The sequence below is a fragment of the Oncorhynchus mykiss genome, chromosome 3, assembly GCF_057628025.1.
Source record: "Oncorhynchus mykiss isolate SJ-2025 chromosome 3, ASM5762802v1, whole genome shotgun sequence".
NCBI classification, from domain to species: domain Eukaryota; kingdom Metazoa; phylum Chordata; class Actinopteri; order Salmoniformes; family Salmonidae; genus Oncorhynchus; species Oncorhynchus mykiss.
Window position 1 is genome coordinate 12,434,866 of NC_143024.1, and position 17,635 is coordinate 12,452,500.

Genomic DNA, 17,635 nt, shown 5'->3' on the forward strand with positions numbered 1-17,635 from the left:
AGGTATTCAGCAGTCATACAGGTATTCAGCAGGTATTCAGCAGTCATACAGGTATTCAGCAGGTATTCAGCAGTCATACAGGTAGTCAGCAGGTAGTCAGCAGGTATTCAGGTATTCAGCAGTCATAAAAGTATGCCTTACTTACTTTGAAGAACTACTAAAATATGAATTTTGTCAGACAGCATAGGGAGGAGCTCTATAGAGATGAGATGAATTGGAATGAAATAATAAAGTCATCAAATATAATAAATGTAATATACACAACAACTGAAATATGTTATTAAAGTAAAGTACTGTGAATCCATGATGGTTAATAAGGGACCAGCAGTAATGGACAGTCACTACCATCATGGGGTTTTTAGTAAAAAATATATATATATATATATTTTTTTAATCCGTTATTTTACCAGGTAAGTTGACTGAGAACATGTTCTCATTTATAGCAACGACCTGGGGAATAGTTACAGGGGAGAGGAGGGGGATGAATGAGCCAATTGTACACTGGGGATTATTAGGTGACCGTGATGGTTTTAAGGGCCAGATTGGGAATTTAGCCAGGACACCGGGGTTAACACCCCTACTCTTACTATAAGTGCCATGGGATCTTTAGTGACCACAGAGAGTCAGGACACCCGTTTAACGTCCCATCCGAAAGACGACACCCTACACAGGGCAGTGTCCCCAATCAATTTTTTTAGACCAGAGAAAAGAGGGCCTCCTACTGGCCCCCCAACACCACTTCCAGCAGCAGCTGGTCTCCCATCCAGGAACTGACCATGACCAACCCTGCTTAGCTTCAGAAGCAAGCCAGCAGTGGTATGCAGGGTGATATGCAGAATTTTGTATTCTGTGTTTATATGCACATGGGGTGGCAGGCAGCCTAGTGGTTAGAGCGTTGGACTAGTAACCGAAAGGTTGCAGATCGAATCCCCGAGCTGACATCTCAGATTTTTTTCTTAGAGGGTCATTCAGCCTGTCAGTCACAGCATCCGTGTGTGAATCATGACAGTCTAATGTCTTCTTAGAGGTTAGAAATGAAGAGAGTGGGACTTCTCTGGGTGGACACAGTTAAGAGAAGAGAGAGGAAGGAAGGAAAGGAGTAATGAGGGCCTGAGGTATAGTGGGATGGACGGACAGTGGGGTGGAGGGATGGAGGGATGAGGGTATAGTGGGATGGATGGACAGTGGGGTGGAGGGATGGAGGGATGAGGGGCTGAGGTATAGTGGGATGGACGGACAGTGGGGTGGAGGGATGAGGGGCTGAGGTATAGTGGGATGGATGGACAGTGGGGTGGAGGGATGAGGGGCTGAGGTATAGTGGGATGGACGGACAGTGGGGTGGAGGGATGGGGGGATGAGGGGCTGAGGTATAGTGGGATGGACGGACAGTGGGGTGGAGGGATGGAGGGATGAGGGGATGAGGTATAGTGGGATGGACAGACAGTGGGGTGGAGGGATGGAGGGATGAGGGGATGAGGTATAGTGGGATGGACGGACAGTGGGGTGGAGGGATGGAGGGATGAGGGGCTGAGGTATAGTGGGATGGACGGACAGTGGGGTGGAGGGATGGAGGGATGAGGTATAGTGGGATGGAGGGATGGAGGGATGAGGTATAGTGGGATGGACGGACAGTGGGATGGAGGGATGAGGTATAGTGGGATGGACGGACAGTGGGATGGAGGGATGGAGGGATGAGGTATAGTGGGATGGACGGACAGTGGGATGGAGGGATGGATGGAGGCAGAGCTGGCAGGGAGGACAGAAGACATGTGGGAGAAATGAGGCAGTGGAAGGATGGAGGGATGGATGGGTGGAGAGCTGGCAGGGGAGGAGGAACGAGGGGGGTAGAGAGATGGAGGAATAGATGGAGGGGTGGAGGGTCCTGTCTCTCAAGGCCTCCCTCCACGCCTCACTGCCAGCAATGGAAATCAGCAGGCGGCTCACGGTTGCAATGAGGTAGCAAATAAAATAATAACATAAAAGTGTCAGAGTGAAATAGAGGCTAAGAGAAGTCATTTATGATGAGTTTAAATTCTCCTTCCTCTGCAGTAGATCCACTGACCGGCTCGGATTGTCTGCTGCACACGTCGTTGATCATCCCAGCGCCTCAACCAAGTCACAAACGACTCACATTACCCCACCTGCTGCTCATGTAACACGTATGTAATGAGTATCCTAGATTCATGTCATTATCATTCATGGAATGTTTTTTGTCCCAGAGCATGTTTTATACACAGACTAAATGTGTGTCCATATTTACCTGACATGGCATGGTGAACCAGGTTCTCAGTATTGTATAACAGAGATGGTACCATGTACAGTGTTTATGTAACAGGAGGTTGAACTCACTCTAATAGAAGAACCAGTGGTAAACAGGAGTTAAAAATTAGCATTCCTGGGTTTATAGCATTTGTTCTTTCTGCACTTGATTGAGCTTGCCTGGCGCAATGAAACCAGTGGAAGACTCCCAAAGGTGCAAACCCTGCCCATCTGGCACTCCAGGTAGGTTCAATCAAATGCTGTGGAAGAAAACAAATACTATTTGAACCCAGCTCTGCTCCCAAATCCCCAGTCGTCCATTCAGTTGACCTGGGTTCAAGCTCTGACAAACAGAAAATGAATACACAGGGGATAATGGGAATAGGAGACACCTGGTGGGGGGCAGAGACAAGCTCAAGACAGGTTAAACAGATCAGGGTGAGACACCTGGTGGGGGGCGGAGACAAGCACAAGACAGGTGAAACAGATCAGGGTGAGACACCTGGTGGGGGGCGGAGACAAGCACAAGACAGGTGAAACAGATCAGGGTGAGACACCTGGTGGGGGGCAGAGACAAGCACAAGACAGGGGAAACAGATCAGGGTGAGACACCTGGTGGGGGCGGAGACAAGCTCAAGACAGGTGAAACAGATCAGGGTGAGACACCTGGTGGGGGGCGGAGACAAGCACAAGACAGGTGAAACAGATCAGGGTGAGACACCTGGTGGGGGGCAGAGACAAGCACAAGACAGGTTAAACAGATCAGGGTGAGACACCTGGTGGGGGGCGGAGACAAGCACAAGACAGGTTAAACAGATCTGGGTGAGACACCTGGTGGGGGGCGGAGACAAGCTCAAGACAGGTGAAACAGATCAGGGTGAGACACCTGGTGGGGGGCGGAGACAAGCTCAAGACAGGTGAAACAGATCAGGGTGAGACACCTGGTGGGGGGCGGAGACAAGCACAAGACAGGTTAAACAGATCAGGGTGAGACACCTGGTGGGGGGTGGAGACAAGCTCAAGACAGGTGAAACAGATCAGGGTGAGACACCTGGTGGGGGGCGGAGACAAGCACAAGACAGGTTAAACAGATCAGGGTGTGACAGCCTCTCTATGGGCCTGTCTGTCTGTCTCCTGACCTTGGTCATATGAGTCAGCAGTCTGCGTGTTGATCCTGTACTGCTAACCCTCTAAATCAACACAAGGTTATCTTGACAACCAGGGTTTATACTGTGTAGACACCTGCTGAAACCACCCACGGGCTGCGTGCCATATGACACATTATTCTCTGTATAGTGCTCTGCTGTTGTGGTACAAAACGTAGTGTACTATGTAAGGAATAGGGTCCCATTTGGGATGCAAACACTGAATGAGGCCAGAGGCCTTTTGTCCAGGCACAGTGTGACAGAGTTCATCTCAGCCTTTCCAACGGTAATCTAAGCCTCATTCCTGCACTTCCTGTGATCCAGAGTCAGGGGCCCTGCGGCCGTCTCACAGCCAAGTTGTTATATCTTGACCAGGGCTGTCTCTGGACCTGTGACAGTGAGCAAGACCCTTCACAGGTGGTGTTGGTGTCACAGCCCCAAGGCACGTCTTTGTGGGGGGAAAACATTTAAGAGAGCGAGGTGGTCTGTGCAAGGGATTGACAAGTTGGCAGCTGTTAGGTTTAAGACGTGTGTGTGTGTGTGTGTGTGGTTCTAGTTTGAGTCAGCATCCCTCACGTCTCTCCTCCCCTGGTATACTGCCCAGCAAGGTGCCACCTCCCCCGGTATACTGCCCAGCAGGGGGCCACCTCCTCTGGTATACTGCCCAGCAGGGGGTCACCTCCCCTGGTATACTGCCCAGCAGGGGGTCACCTCCCCTGGTATACTGCCCAGTAGGGGGCCACCTCCCCTGGTATACTGCCCAGCAAGGGGCCACCTCCCCCGGTATACTGCCCAGCAGGGAGCCACCTCCCCTGGTATACTGCCCAGCAGGGGGCCACCTCCCCCGGTATACTGCCCAGCAGGGGGCCACCTCCCCCGGTATACTGCCCAGCAGGGGGCCACCTCCCCCGGTATACTGCCCAGCAGGGGGTCATCATTCATCCTCTAATTAGGAGAGAGAGGCAGCCTGCACTGTGGCAGGCAGTTGTCATATTAGCGCCATACAGACTAGCTGGATCACTAGCTGACTAACTGGATCACTATCACTGACTGGATCACTGGCTGACTGGATCACTGACTGACTGGGTCACTGACTGACTGGATCACCGGCTGACTGACTGGCTAACTGGATCACTGGCTGAGGGGGGGGGGGGGGGGGGAGAGAGAAAGAGAGAACGAGAGAGACAGCCTGCACTGTGGCTGGATCACTATCACTGACTGGATCACTGGCTGACTGGATCACTGGCTGACTGGATCACTATCACTGACTGGATCACTGGCTGACTGGATCACTGGCTGACTGGATCACTAGCTGACTGGATCACTATCACTGACTGGATCACTGGCTGACTGGATCACTGGCTGACTGGATCACTGGCTGACTGGATCACTGGCTGACTGGATCACTGGCTAACTGGGTCACCGGCTGACTGGATCACTGCCTGACTGGATCACTGGCTGACTGGATCACTGGCTGACTGGATCACTGGCTAACTGGATCACTGGCTGAGAGAGACAGACAGGGGAAGAGGAGAGAGCCCAGATCTTGTGGTTGTAAATACTGTGTGAATGGACGTTGGGACGGCGCAGGGCCACAATGTGGGAGAGATGTTTATAGCAGGTGGACAAACACCTTTCATTTTGATGAGACTGATTTATCCTGGGAGGCATGTCAGCACATAGCTCTCTCTCCCCCGGCCGACAGACAGACAGACAGATAGGCTGGACGGACGGACGGACGGACAGACAGACAGCCTGGACAGGCTACTACTTTACAAGGCCCATCCAACACATGACAACCAGTCTGTCACAGCCGATACAGTAAGGACGGAAATCAGGAAAACCCAGTCGGAACATTCTCAGAAACGGGAGAACATACGCAGGAAATCCAGAATACTCAAACCAAGATTTTGGGAAAATGTGTGGATTTTTGCAACCCTAGTTATGGATGAGACCATGGGTTCCTTCAGGCCACAGGGGTGAGTGGAGATGGGATCAGGACACAGGGGTGAGTGGAGATGGGATCAGGGCACAGGGGTGAGGGGAGATGGGATCAGGACACAGGGGTGAGTGGAGATGGGATCAGGGCACAGGGGTGAGGGGAGATGGGATCAGGACACAGGGGTGAGTGGAGATGGGATCAGGACACAGGGGTGAGTGGAGATGGGATCAGGGCACAGGGGTGAGTGGAGATGGGATCAGGACACAGGGGTGAGTGGAGATGGGATCAGGACACAGGGGTGAGTGGAGATGGGATCAGGACACAGGGGTGAGTGGAGATGGGATCAGGACACAGGGGTGAGTGGAGATGGGATCAGGACACAGGGGTGAGTGGAGATGGGATCAGGGCACAGGGGTGAGGGGAGATGGGATCAGGACACAGGGGTAAGGGGAGATGGGATCAGGACACAGGGGTGAGGGGAGATGGGATCAGGACACAGGGGTGAGTGGAGATGGGATCAGGGCACAGGGGTGAGTGGAGATGGGATCAGGGCACAGGGGTGAGTGGAGATGGGATCAGGGCACAGGGGTGAGTGGAGATGGGATCAGGACACAGGGGTGAGTGGAGATGGGATCAGGACACAGGGGTGAGTGGAGATGGGATCAGGACACAGGGGTGAGTGGACATGGGATCAGGGCACAGGGGTGAGGGGAGATGGGATCAGGACACAGGGGTGAGGGGAGATGGGATCAGGACACAGGGGTGAGTGGAGATGGGATCAGGGCACAGGGGTGAGTGGAGATGGGATCAGGGCACAGGGGTGAGTGGAGATGGGTCAGGGCACAGGGGTGAGTGGAGATGGGATCAGGACACAGGGGTGAGTGGAGATGGGATCAGGACACAGGGGTGAGTGGAGATGGGATCAGGACACAGGGGTGAGTGGACATGGGATCAGGGCACAGGGGTGAGTGGAGATGGGATCAGGACACATGGGTGAGTGTCGATGGGATCAGGGCACAGGGGTGAGTGGAGATGGGATCAGGGCACAGGGGTGAGTGGAGATGGGATCAGGGCACAGGGGTGAGTGGAGATGGGATCAGGACACAGGGGTGAGTGGAGATAGGATCAGGACACAGGGGTGAGTGGAGATGGGATCAGGACACAGGGGTGAGTGGACATGGGATCAGGGCACAGGGGTGAGTGGAGATGGGATCAGGACACATGGGTGAGTGTCGATGGGATCAGGGCACAGGGGTGAGTGTCGATGGGATCAGGGCACAGGGGTGAGTGGAGATGGGATCAGGACACAGGGGTGAGTGGAGATGGGATCAGGACACAGGGGTGAGTGGAGATGGGATCAGGACACAGGGGTGAGTGGAGATGGGATCAGGACACAGGGGTGAGTGGAGATGGGATCAGGACACAGGGGTGAGTGTCGATGGGATCAGGGCACAGGGGTGAGTGGAGATGGGATCAGGGCACAGGGGTGAGTGGAGATGGAATCAGGACACAGGTGTGAGTGGAGATGGGATCAGGACAGAGGGGTATTTTACAGGGTGTGTGGTGGAAGACTAGCATGGTTGAACCAGACTGAATGCAGGGATCATCATTGAGTCAGTGCAACATTCCATTTGGTATTATTTCATCTCCCCATAGAGATGTACTAGAGAGCTCGTCTCCTATCTTTGCAATGGCCTTCTTCTGTGACATTAATTGTGCCCTCTATCCAACTCAATGCGTCTACCCCCTTTCCCCTCCTCCCTGTGATATATGACCTCCTCCCTAGATGCCGCCTGCAGCTCCCTCCCAGTCAGCAGCCAATTAGCACGGGCTCGAGTGAACGCTGATAGCACCAGGGAGCGGTGGGTGCGGCCTCGTGGAAACGAACGACCCCTCTGCTCTTTCAGCGCCAGCGAGCCTCGGAGAATAGCTGAGGATTTACTACCCTGCCACTACCAACACCACCCATCTCACACACACACACACACACATCCCAGCCTGGCCCTGCAGATGGTAATGTACCACTGACTCACAGCACTGTATTCACATCCATTGGGCAGAACAGGAGAGAAATCTCTCTACATCTCTAGGAGTTTATGTTGACTTTCTCCTCCTGACAAATAGACTGTGTCTTTACATGTAGTAAAGTCATCTGTGTAGAAGTGACATCACAAAGTGGATCCGTCTATGACAACATTTCCACTGTAGCGGAGCGTGTGTTCATCAGATAGCTAATGTAGGCCTACTCCAGACGTATCATAGCAACAAGGCGTCCATTTTGGGTTTCAAATCAAAACATACTGTCACTAATATGAAACTATACTGTACATTCACCAAGTCATCTTCTGACAACTCAGCAGCCAGCAGAGGTAGGTGGTGCCCCAAATGAGACCCTACTCCCTATATAATGCACTACTTCTCTGTATGGCCCCTGGTTAGAAGCAGTGCATTATATAGAGAATAGGATGTCATTTGGGATGTGCCCCATTTGTCTTCCTCCTGAGCTGCATCTGGGGAAGTTGACCTCAATTAATACAGACTTCCATTTTAGAAAATGTCTGTGTCCAGATTTAAAGGTTTCAACGTGGGTTTATACAGGAGAAGCTTTAATGGAACGCTGACAGAGGGCCATTTCCCCCAGTAAGCCTGCCCTGCCTGGGGATAGCAGCACATAAATAACACTGTGTTTCCCTGACAGAAAGCCTCAATGACGCCGGGCACTGATCTATGACTGAATAACCAGAGCAGAGGAGAAGAGGAAGGACCTGGCTGCTTTATGAAGACTTCAGCACCTCTTCACCGTGGTGTAGATCACGTCTCTCCCCAACCACAGGTACATCAGGTAGACAGGGAACATGAAGGGCTTCCCAATAGAGGGATTCATTGTGGGACAGTGGCTCTCTGGGTGGAACCAGTGTAGGGTTGTACAATTCTGGTAACGTTCTACAAATTCCCAGGTTTTCCAGAAATCCAAGTTGAGAAGATTCCCTGAATCAACACGGAATAAACAGGACATTTAGAATCCTTCACCCAGGATGTCTGGGAAACCTGGGGATTTTTGGGAAAGTTACCCACATTTTCCAAACTGAAACCTGTCTTGGAAGCCAAGGAGGATATTGTTTGTGATACAAGGATTAACACAGGGATGCTTCCAGAATCCTCTCTGAAATGGTGTCTTGCCAAAGACAGATGAAGGAATTCTCCAAGCTTTGTCTTCTCTCTCTCTCCCCCCGTCATTCCTCAGTGACTCAAACTGTATATTCGGCAGGTAAAACTTTCCTTTTATGGTTGCAAGTATTAATTAGTGATATTCTGGTATCATTAGTGCATTTTAGTGCTCTGAAGATTAATATCAAGGTGGCATTTATCTATGAAACATTATATCTTGCTACATTGTGATAAAAGAGCCTGTATATTCTGGGCCTATGGCTGTCCAAAGCTGAGGTGTGCGTGAAGTCCACGTCCATTAACAAAATACTTTATTAGCGCCATTGAAGGGAGAGGCAATATTTAGCTTAACTTGCATTTGGCAGCCTAACCCCATATCTCTGTCTACTGCATCTTAGAGAGCTGGGGGTCTATGTGGCAAACCTCTCAGAGTAGGAGTACTGATCTAGGATCAGGTCCATCCTGGCCATCTAATCGTGTTCATTGTGACCTAAAAGACAAACAATGATCCTAAATCAGCTTTGGTGTCCTAGGGGGGGGGGGGGGGGGGAGCCAGGGGTTCACAGATGAGGAGATGACCTGCAATACGTCTGAAAATGGTTGTTATTATGATATGCCTGAAATGTCAGGAAATGTGGAAAACCAGGCCGAGAATACCACAGCTCCATCATACAACCCATGTGATGCTGCCTGAATGTGATGTCAGCTCAGTGACACTGATCTGATGGCTCTCTTATGACTGCAGAATGGTCCGCTTCAAATGTTCCCTCTCATTTACAAATGAGACGTGTGAAAACACCAGCTCCACAGCAGAGCTCCTAGTCCCCTCGTGGCTCTGTTCCAATGGCAACCTATTCACTATATAGTGCACTACCCATAGGGCTCAGGTAAAAAGTATATAGGGGAAATGGTGCCCTTTGGGACAAGGAGCCTTGGCTCTGCTCCAGTATCCATACTAGCATACTACTTAGAAGAAAGGGAAGCGATGTACTGGACATGCGTTCTAAGTGGGAACCTCAGAATGTGTGGAAATTGGAACATTTAGCTGCATATCTCTCTAGTAACTCCCTGTCTGTTGCAGAGCAGCATAACCACTCCTCCCTCTTCTCCTTCCTCTCTCCATATTCACTGTAATATATTCAATAACTAATTATGGTAATTCATGACATCTCCAATTAGCTGTGGGCTTTATCGCCCCGCGGTGCCGTAAAGATCTGGATTTATGTTTGGCTTGAATGTCACCCAGAGGACAGGCAGTGGACTGCTGCTACATCACTCAGTTGAACAGAACAAAACACAGACACTTTACTGGTGAGGAGAGACAGAGGGGTGGAGAGAAACAGAGAAAGAGAGAGAAAGAAATAAAGAGAAAGAATGAAATAGTGAGTGGAGAGAACAGAGGGAGCAAAGAGGTGGGCAGCGGGAGAAGTGTGAGAGTGCGAGAGGGTAAGAAGAGAGAGAGAGAGGGTAAGAAGAGAGAGAGAGAGAGAGAGAGAGAGAGAGAGAGAGAGAGAGAGAGAGAGAGAGAGAGGGTAAGAAGAGAGAGAGAGAGAGAGAGAGAGAGAGGGGAGAGAGAGAGCGAGAGAGGGTAAGAAGAGAGAGAGAGGGGAGAGAAAGCCACTGTAGACTTTTGAGATGCAGACAGAATAATATGCCTTCTCAACACAGACTCAGGCCCTGAGGTCAGAGCCCAGATCCTGCCTGCCAAACAGCCCCTCAGAGGGCCATTACCCCCACTGCTGACAGTGGGTCGTCCTCGCCATTTCAATCAGGCACACAGCAGGACTGCCCATCTGCCACACAGGGCTCCTCTGCAGGGTCCCAGTCTCTCAGGTATAATAAAACCAACACAGAACTTCCATGGCCGCTTTGTCTCCCTCTTCCTCCCATGTTGTTTCTCTGCTAACTTTATACAGTACAGGTTCACTCAGATCTCTCATCTTTTTAATCAAGCCTTCTCACTTCAACAAGCACAGACCTTTCTACGTCCCAAATGGCACCCTAATACCCATATAGTGCACTGTTTTTGACCACCAGAGCCCTATGGGTAGTGCACTATGTAGAGTAGGGGAATAGGGTGTTATTTGAGACTGAGATTTTTAATTAAGTCTATTCACTTCAACAGGCACAGACATTTCTCCGAATCAGCAGCAGCGTAGCGAGGCTGTTCCTTAATGATATGGTCCAGTAGCCTAAAGCAGGCCAACTTGACTCATCGGGAAATTAAATTATTCCACCTCTTACACATCTTCAGAAAATACAGACGATTTACCAGTGTGTGAAAAGGCTCAGAGTGGGTTTACACAGGCAGTCCAATTCAGATTGTTTTGCCCAATTATTGGCAAAATATTTGATCCGATCTGATATAAACGCAGCCTAAATGAACCAAGGGAATCCTAGGACTGGTTTGTCAGAGTAAAGCCTGATCAAAGACACGCAGCCTAAATGAACCAAGGGAATCCTAGGACTGGTTTGTCAGAGTAAAGCCTGATCAAAGACACACAGCCTAAATGAACCAAGGGAATCCTAGGACTGGTTTGTCAGAGTAAAGCCTGATCAAAGACTGAAACACTATTTCATGGAACAGGCTTTTTAGTCCAGGGTTGTTCTTAATGAGTCTGGGAAACCAGACGGTTTTTTTCTCTAAATCAATTCAATTAATGTAATGAGGTAGAATACTGTTTATCTTACAGGCAAGCTCACTTTTATAACTAATATATATATATATATATATATATATATATATATATATATATATATATATATATATATATATAAAAATAAATAAATAAATAAATAAATAAATACCAATACCACTCACATCAAATGCATGCCAGAGTGTAGTCCATAGAGATGATATTGCAGTGAGTTCTAATTCCATGGTCGTCTCTGTGCAGGAACACAGGTTCTGACATCATCAGTGGGGAAAAGCTGTACCAGTTGAGCTGTTGGAATTACTGCAGACAGGGACTCTGATGCCACCTGGTGGTTGGTTTTTCATACTGCACAGCAGAATACACTGGGTAGAAGAGCTCCCCCAAGCACTGACCTTGGATCAGCTTGCTATCACCCAATCCTCAGCAGGTCATAAGGGGGTAAATGTAAAACTGACCTGAGATAAGTGTCTAGTAGAGGCAATGTGATCCAACTCTGCATGGAATGGCATGCAAACAAAACAAACGAACAACCTGGGTCAGTATCAAGTATTTATGAAATACGCCTGACCTCTAATATACACATGTATTTCTCAGCCAGACTCCATTAGTGATTCATTCTAGACAGTTCACAATAGAAAGACTCCATAAGCGATTCATTCTAGACAGTTCACAATACAAAGACTCCATAAGCGATTCATTCTAGACAGTTCACAATACAAAGACTCCATAAGCGATTCATTCTAGACAGTTCACAATACAAAGACTCCATAAGCGATTCATTCTAGACAGTTCACAATACAAAGACTCCATAAGCGATTCATTCTAGACAGTTCACAATACAAAGACTCCATAAGCGATTCATTCTAGACAGTTCACAATACAAAGACTCCATAAGCGATTCATTCTAGACAGTTCACAATACAAAGACTCCATAAGCGATTCATTCTAGACAGTTCACAATACAAAGACTCCATAAGTGATTCATTCTAGACAGTTCACAATACAAAGACTCCATAAGTGATTCATTCTAGACAGTTCACAATACAAAGACTCCATAAGTGATTCATTCTAGACAGTTCACAATACAAAGACTCCATAAGCGATTCATTCTAGACAGTTCACAATACAAAGACTCCATAAATGATTCATTCTAGACAGTTCACAATACAAAGACTCCATAAGTGATTCATTCTAGACAGTTCACAATACAAAGACTCTGTGTCAAAAGGGGAAATGCAGCGATAATAAATGAAATAAAAACAGTTTACTGAACTCAATCTGCCGAGACAACCCCTTAAAGCGCTTAGCGAGATCAAGATGGACACGACCTGCATCTGATATTTTTCATTTTGCTACAGACAGTTGGCTTTGCTGCTTAGTTCAGTGTCCTCTTCAGATATGGTCTGTTTCCCTGCATCTCACATGGAAGATGATTGGATTTAGATGCCCTGAAACAGGACACAAAAACACTACACATTAGTGTTGCTGGAACAACCCAACAGTTATTTCACCCATGACTGAGTTGCATGATCTAATACCTACTCAGGCCTTTAAATGGCGTACAACTCCATGAGGTACTCTTTAGGAACGATGCCAACCGACCCCTTCATCTCCCCGATCCACCAACCATAGTTCTGGTACTCCTGATAGAGGAGAGAACAGAGTGAAAAGAGTCAACCGAGAGGAGAGAGAACAGAGTGAAGTAGAGAAAACAGGGAGAGAACAGAGTGAAGTAGAGAGAACAGGGAGAGAGAGAGAGAACGAAGTGAAGTAGAGAGAACAGGGAGAGAGAGAGAGAACAGAGTGAAGTAGAGAGAACAGGGAGAGAGAGAGAACAGAGTGAAGTAGAGAGAACAGGGAGAGAGAGAGAACAGGGTGAAGTAGAGCGAACAGGGAGAGAGAGAACAGCGTGAAGTAGAGAGAACAGGGAGAGAGAGAGAACAGCGTGAAGTAGAGAGAACAGGGAGAGAGAGAACAGCATTAAGTAGAGAGAACAGGGAGAGAGAACAGCGTGAAGTAGAGAGAACAGGGAGAGAGAACAGAGTGAAGTAGAGAGAACAGAGTGAAGTAGAGAGAACAGAGAGAGAGAGAACAGAGTGAAGTAGAGAGAACAGAGAGAGAGAACAGAGTGAAGTAGAGAGAACAGGGAACGAGAGGAGAGAAAACAGAGAGAGAGAAAGCGAGAGAGAAAACAGATCAAAGTAGAGAGAACAGAGAGCATGTTGTATCATTGAATACACTAAAGCATTTGTTGTAAAAACAAAATTAAAACAGAGATGCATCTTGAGCTAATAGACGTTCTTAGGTCTCAGGCCCGGTTACACACCACACTGGAGAACCATCACCAGCCCACACCGATATGAGCCCAGTTAGGCAGCAGAGCAGCGTGTGGCTGGTGCCCCATACAGCAGCCGCTCTCCCCACTCGCTTCTTTTTTCTCAGTTCCTAGGAGCCTGACCTCACATGAAAGTCTTCCCTGGGGCTGACAGACACGGGCTGGGGGGCTGAGAGATTATCCCTCCCATGTAGGGCCCAGAGTTTCTCCCGGTCAGGGTGATACTCCTGGCCCTGGCCTGCTCACATAATACAGACTAGTGGATGCTGGTAACGTGTCCATGTTGAGGACCTCAGGTCAGGCATGATGAAGGGCAGTCTGATGATAGAGGTGTATATGACGCCATGTTAGCGCTGGTCCACGGCAATACTAGCCATATGTAACACCCTGGACCAGAGCTACGCCAGCCATATGTAACACCCTGGGCCAGAGCTACGCCAGCCATATGTAACACCCTGGGCCAGAGCTACGCCAGCCATATGTAACACCCTGGGCCAGAGCTACGCCAGCCATATGTAACACCCTGGGCCAGAGCTACGCCAGCCATATGTAACACCCTGGGCCAGAGCTACGCCAGCCATATGTAACACCCTGGGCCAGAGCTACGCCAGCCATATGTAACACCCTGGGCCAGAGCTACGCCAGCCATATGTAACACCCTGGGCCAGAGCTACGCCAGCCATATGTAACACCCTGGGCCAGAGCTACGCCAGCCATATGTAACACCCTGGGCCAGAGCTACGCCAGCCATATGTAACACCCTGGGCCAGAGCTACGCCAGCCATATGTAACACCCTGGGCCAGAGCTACGCCAGCCATATGTAACACCCTGGGCCAGAGCTACGCCAGCCATATGTAACACCCTGGGCCAGAGCTACGCCAGCCATATGTAACACCCTGGGCCAGAGCTACGCCAGCCATATGTAACACCCTGGGCCAGAGCTACGCCAGCCATATGTAACACCCTGGGCCAGAGCTACGCCAGCCATATGTAACACCCTGGGCCAGAGCTACGCCAGCCATATGTAACGTCCCTGGGCCAGAGCTACGCCAGCCATATGTAACGTCCCTGAGCCAGAGCTACGCCAGCCATATGTAACGTCCCTGGGCCAGAGCTACGCCAGCCATATGTAACGTCCCTGGGCCAGAGCTACGCCAGCCATATGTAACGTCCCTGGGCCAGAGCTACGCCAGCCATATGTAACGTCCCTGGGCCAGAGCTACGCCAGCCATATGTAACGTCCCTGGGCCAGAGCTACGCCAGCCATATGTAACGTCCCTGGGCCAGAGCTACGCCAGCCATATGTAACGGCCTGGACCAGAGCTATGCCAGTCACATGTGACGCCCTGGACCAGAGCTATGCCAGTCACATGTGACGCCCTGGACCAGGGCTAAAGCCACATAAGAGGAAAAACTGTCCGAAGACGATGCCATGCAGAGAGCGGAAGCCAATTACCTCATCTAATTAACTACACACTGAAACACATCAGTGTTTATGCCATTATGTGAATGTCACAATCGTCTTGTTAATGTGTGACATGATGGAATTGACATTTGGTCCCAAGCCCCCTGGGAGTGATACAGGGTTCTGTGTGTGTGAGCTTCCTGTGTCTGTTGTAGAAGTCAGCCACACCTCAGTGTGGTGTCAGTCATGGCTGTAAGTCATGGCTGCCTGAGTGAGTGTTGGGGGCTGGAAGCTGGGCCTCAGTCACTAATACACTGGAGGTATACGGGACTCATGAGGAAGGAGGGAGCACAGACCCCACACTGTGACAACATATGAGCACACAAACAAGTACACACACGCTTTGTGTGCAGCAGGATACTTTAGGTTAGATAGCCTGACACAACACCCTCTAACACTCTGGGGGGTCTGGCAGCTGGAGGGGGGGGGGGGGGGGGGCACTGTTCGCTCAGGCTATTCCTGGTCTCTGGATAGGAGGAGTGTGTGTGTGTGTGTGCAGCCCTTCCTCCTCCTCCTGATGCAGCTGGTCTGTGTGAGCGTCCAGACAGGTTTTATGGTCATTCCCTCCCTGCAGACCACAACCCCCAACACCAAGGTTCCAGGTCAACTGAAGGCTCTTTCAGTCTGCACACTAAACCCAATGAAAGGACAACGTGATTCCTGCTTCTCTTCGATACAGGAAGAGAAGCCGGATGTGGGCTGTTGTGTTGACATGATTGTCTACTCTGCACATTGGCATTGCACAGCATCTCTGATCATTCACCCTTTCAGGTGGAATTAAACACTTTGGACATAGAATGGTAACGTGGATGAATAGATAATAAATCATTACACAGTAATAAACTGCCCGGTTGGTAAAGAAAGGCGGTCAGTCGTTTTCAGAAACTCAAGCTGACAGTTCTTATATCAACCACTAGATGGCAGACTTGATCATAAAAACAGCGCTTTCATTGAGTCTCAGTAGAAAATCTGTATATATTTCTTACAGCCCTCCAGACTGAACACATGAGGACCTTCCTCATTGACTACTGCATTGTACTCACCACAATAAGAGACTGATGTGAAACACTGCAAAGTTCAATTATTTTGGCCAGTGACGCTCCGCAAATACATCCGTCATTAAATCACTAAGAAAGTGAATGGATGATGGTACAAACTATGTAGTGGGTTACGCAGCCTTCAATTACAACATATTGGAGAGATGATTTAAAATGGCTGATTACACATCAACAATGTTTAATCCATTAATGGATTCATATTTTAGGCCACTCCACACAATCGCTCTTTAATTCCCCACACCTGGCATACAAAACACCCCTCGCTAGCTGACAAGCCTCGGAAATTGGGCTCCCACCACACGTCCTCACCTGGTCTGAATGGAGTGGAGGACTCCACCTGCCGTTTCCTGAGAACACACATCCCCATTAAGGCCATGCCTGGCTAGGTGAGAGGGACACCAAGCCAAGAACACTAAAAACCTTTCCATTGTGACACAACTAATTCCCATCACACAGAGGCCAGAGAGAGAAAGAGAGAGAGAGAGAGAGAGAGAGTGCATCATTTAAGGCACCTTATTCCCTACATTGTACACTGCTTGTCACCAAAGCCCTATGGATCAGTAGTGTCCTATGGGTCCTGGTCAAACGTAGTGCACATGTAGGTAATAAGGTGCCATTTGGGACACAGACAGAGAGAGGGCCCAGACCCAGGCCCACCTCAACCTGCCGTTCAGGCTACAGGCTACGGGCTACGGGCTACAGGCTACGGGCTACAGGCCAGCCGCTGCCATATGAAATGTTTACTCCTCAGAGGGTCCAGCAATAACTGACCACTTTAGGTGGTCTGTCTGGTCTGGTGCAGCCACTCAGAGACCTTTAGAAATACCACAGAATCTAGTAACACTTGGCATAAGAAGGCAAACCAACTGTCTTCTAAGGAGAAGATAACTAGGTAATATAATATGTTTTAACTCTTATTTTATTAATGCTTATCAGCTGCTTAGGATTTTTTGCGAACTATTTGCTATGTCATGGAACATGTCAAGCCATTGTGGAAGATATGAATGATTGAATAAGTGCATCATGTGTGTATATAGCTCTTCACAACGAGCAGGAGCCGCCTCGAGCAGGAGCCGCCTCGAGCAGCCATAAGCCTGTGAAAAGGAGATCATCCTAAACCTCTAGGGACTGCTGATGATCCCTGTCTGGAGGTGAGAGTGAGGATGAGGAGGGTTGGTTCCTACAACCCAGACCGACCTTGCTGAGGATGTAGATGGCGTCTCCCCGTCTGAAGGACAGTTCATCTGGCTGATCTCCTGTACAGTCCCATATCCCCTGATAGTAGTTCTGGTAGTCTGTGATCTTATTCACTAGATAGACAGAGAGAGATATTATAGGAGAGATGGATCAATCAAAATGTTCCCCAGTCTCTACAGTACATGGGTGGTTGTTGTGATGTCATGGTGTGTAACCTATTGAGGTGGTAGAGAGCTAACAAGAGGTCTTCCTCTGACAGAACAATAAACTAGTCATCTCTCCCTCCCTGTCGCCCTCTCTGAGGTGGTAGAGAGCTAACAAGATGTCTTCCTCTGACAGAACAATAGACTAGTCATCTCTCCCTCCCTGTCGCCCTCTCTGAGGTGTTAGAGAGCTAACAAGAGGTCT

The 17,635-nt window shown here is 49.3% G+C and overlaps 1 protein-coding gene across 2 annotated transcripts in view; it reads right to left on the reverse strand.

Moving 5' to 3' along the window:
* Positions 1-11,707: 11,707 nt before the first annotated feature.
* LOC110506322 (src kinase-associated phosphoprotein 2) overlaps positions 11,708-17,635 on the reverse strand; it is a 17,763-nt gene continuing 11,835 nt past the window's right edge. The window contains exons 11-13 of one of the 2 annotated variants that reach the window (XM_090220992.1): positions 17,228-17,340; positions 12,714-12,814; positions 11,708-12,619 (exon numbers count right to left, since the gene is read on the reverse strand). In XM_090220992.1, the coding sequence (XP_090077118.1) occupies positions 12,722-12,814; positions 17,228-17,340 (206 nt within the window). In that variant the 3' untranslated portion in view covers positions 11,708-12,619; positions 12,714-12,721. Of the gene's footprint in view, positions 12,620-12,709; positions 12,815-17,227; positions 17,341-17,635 lie in introns of both variants that reach the window. The other variant, XM_090220994.1, reaches the window with a different exon arrangement.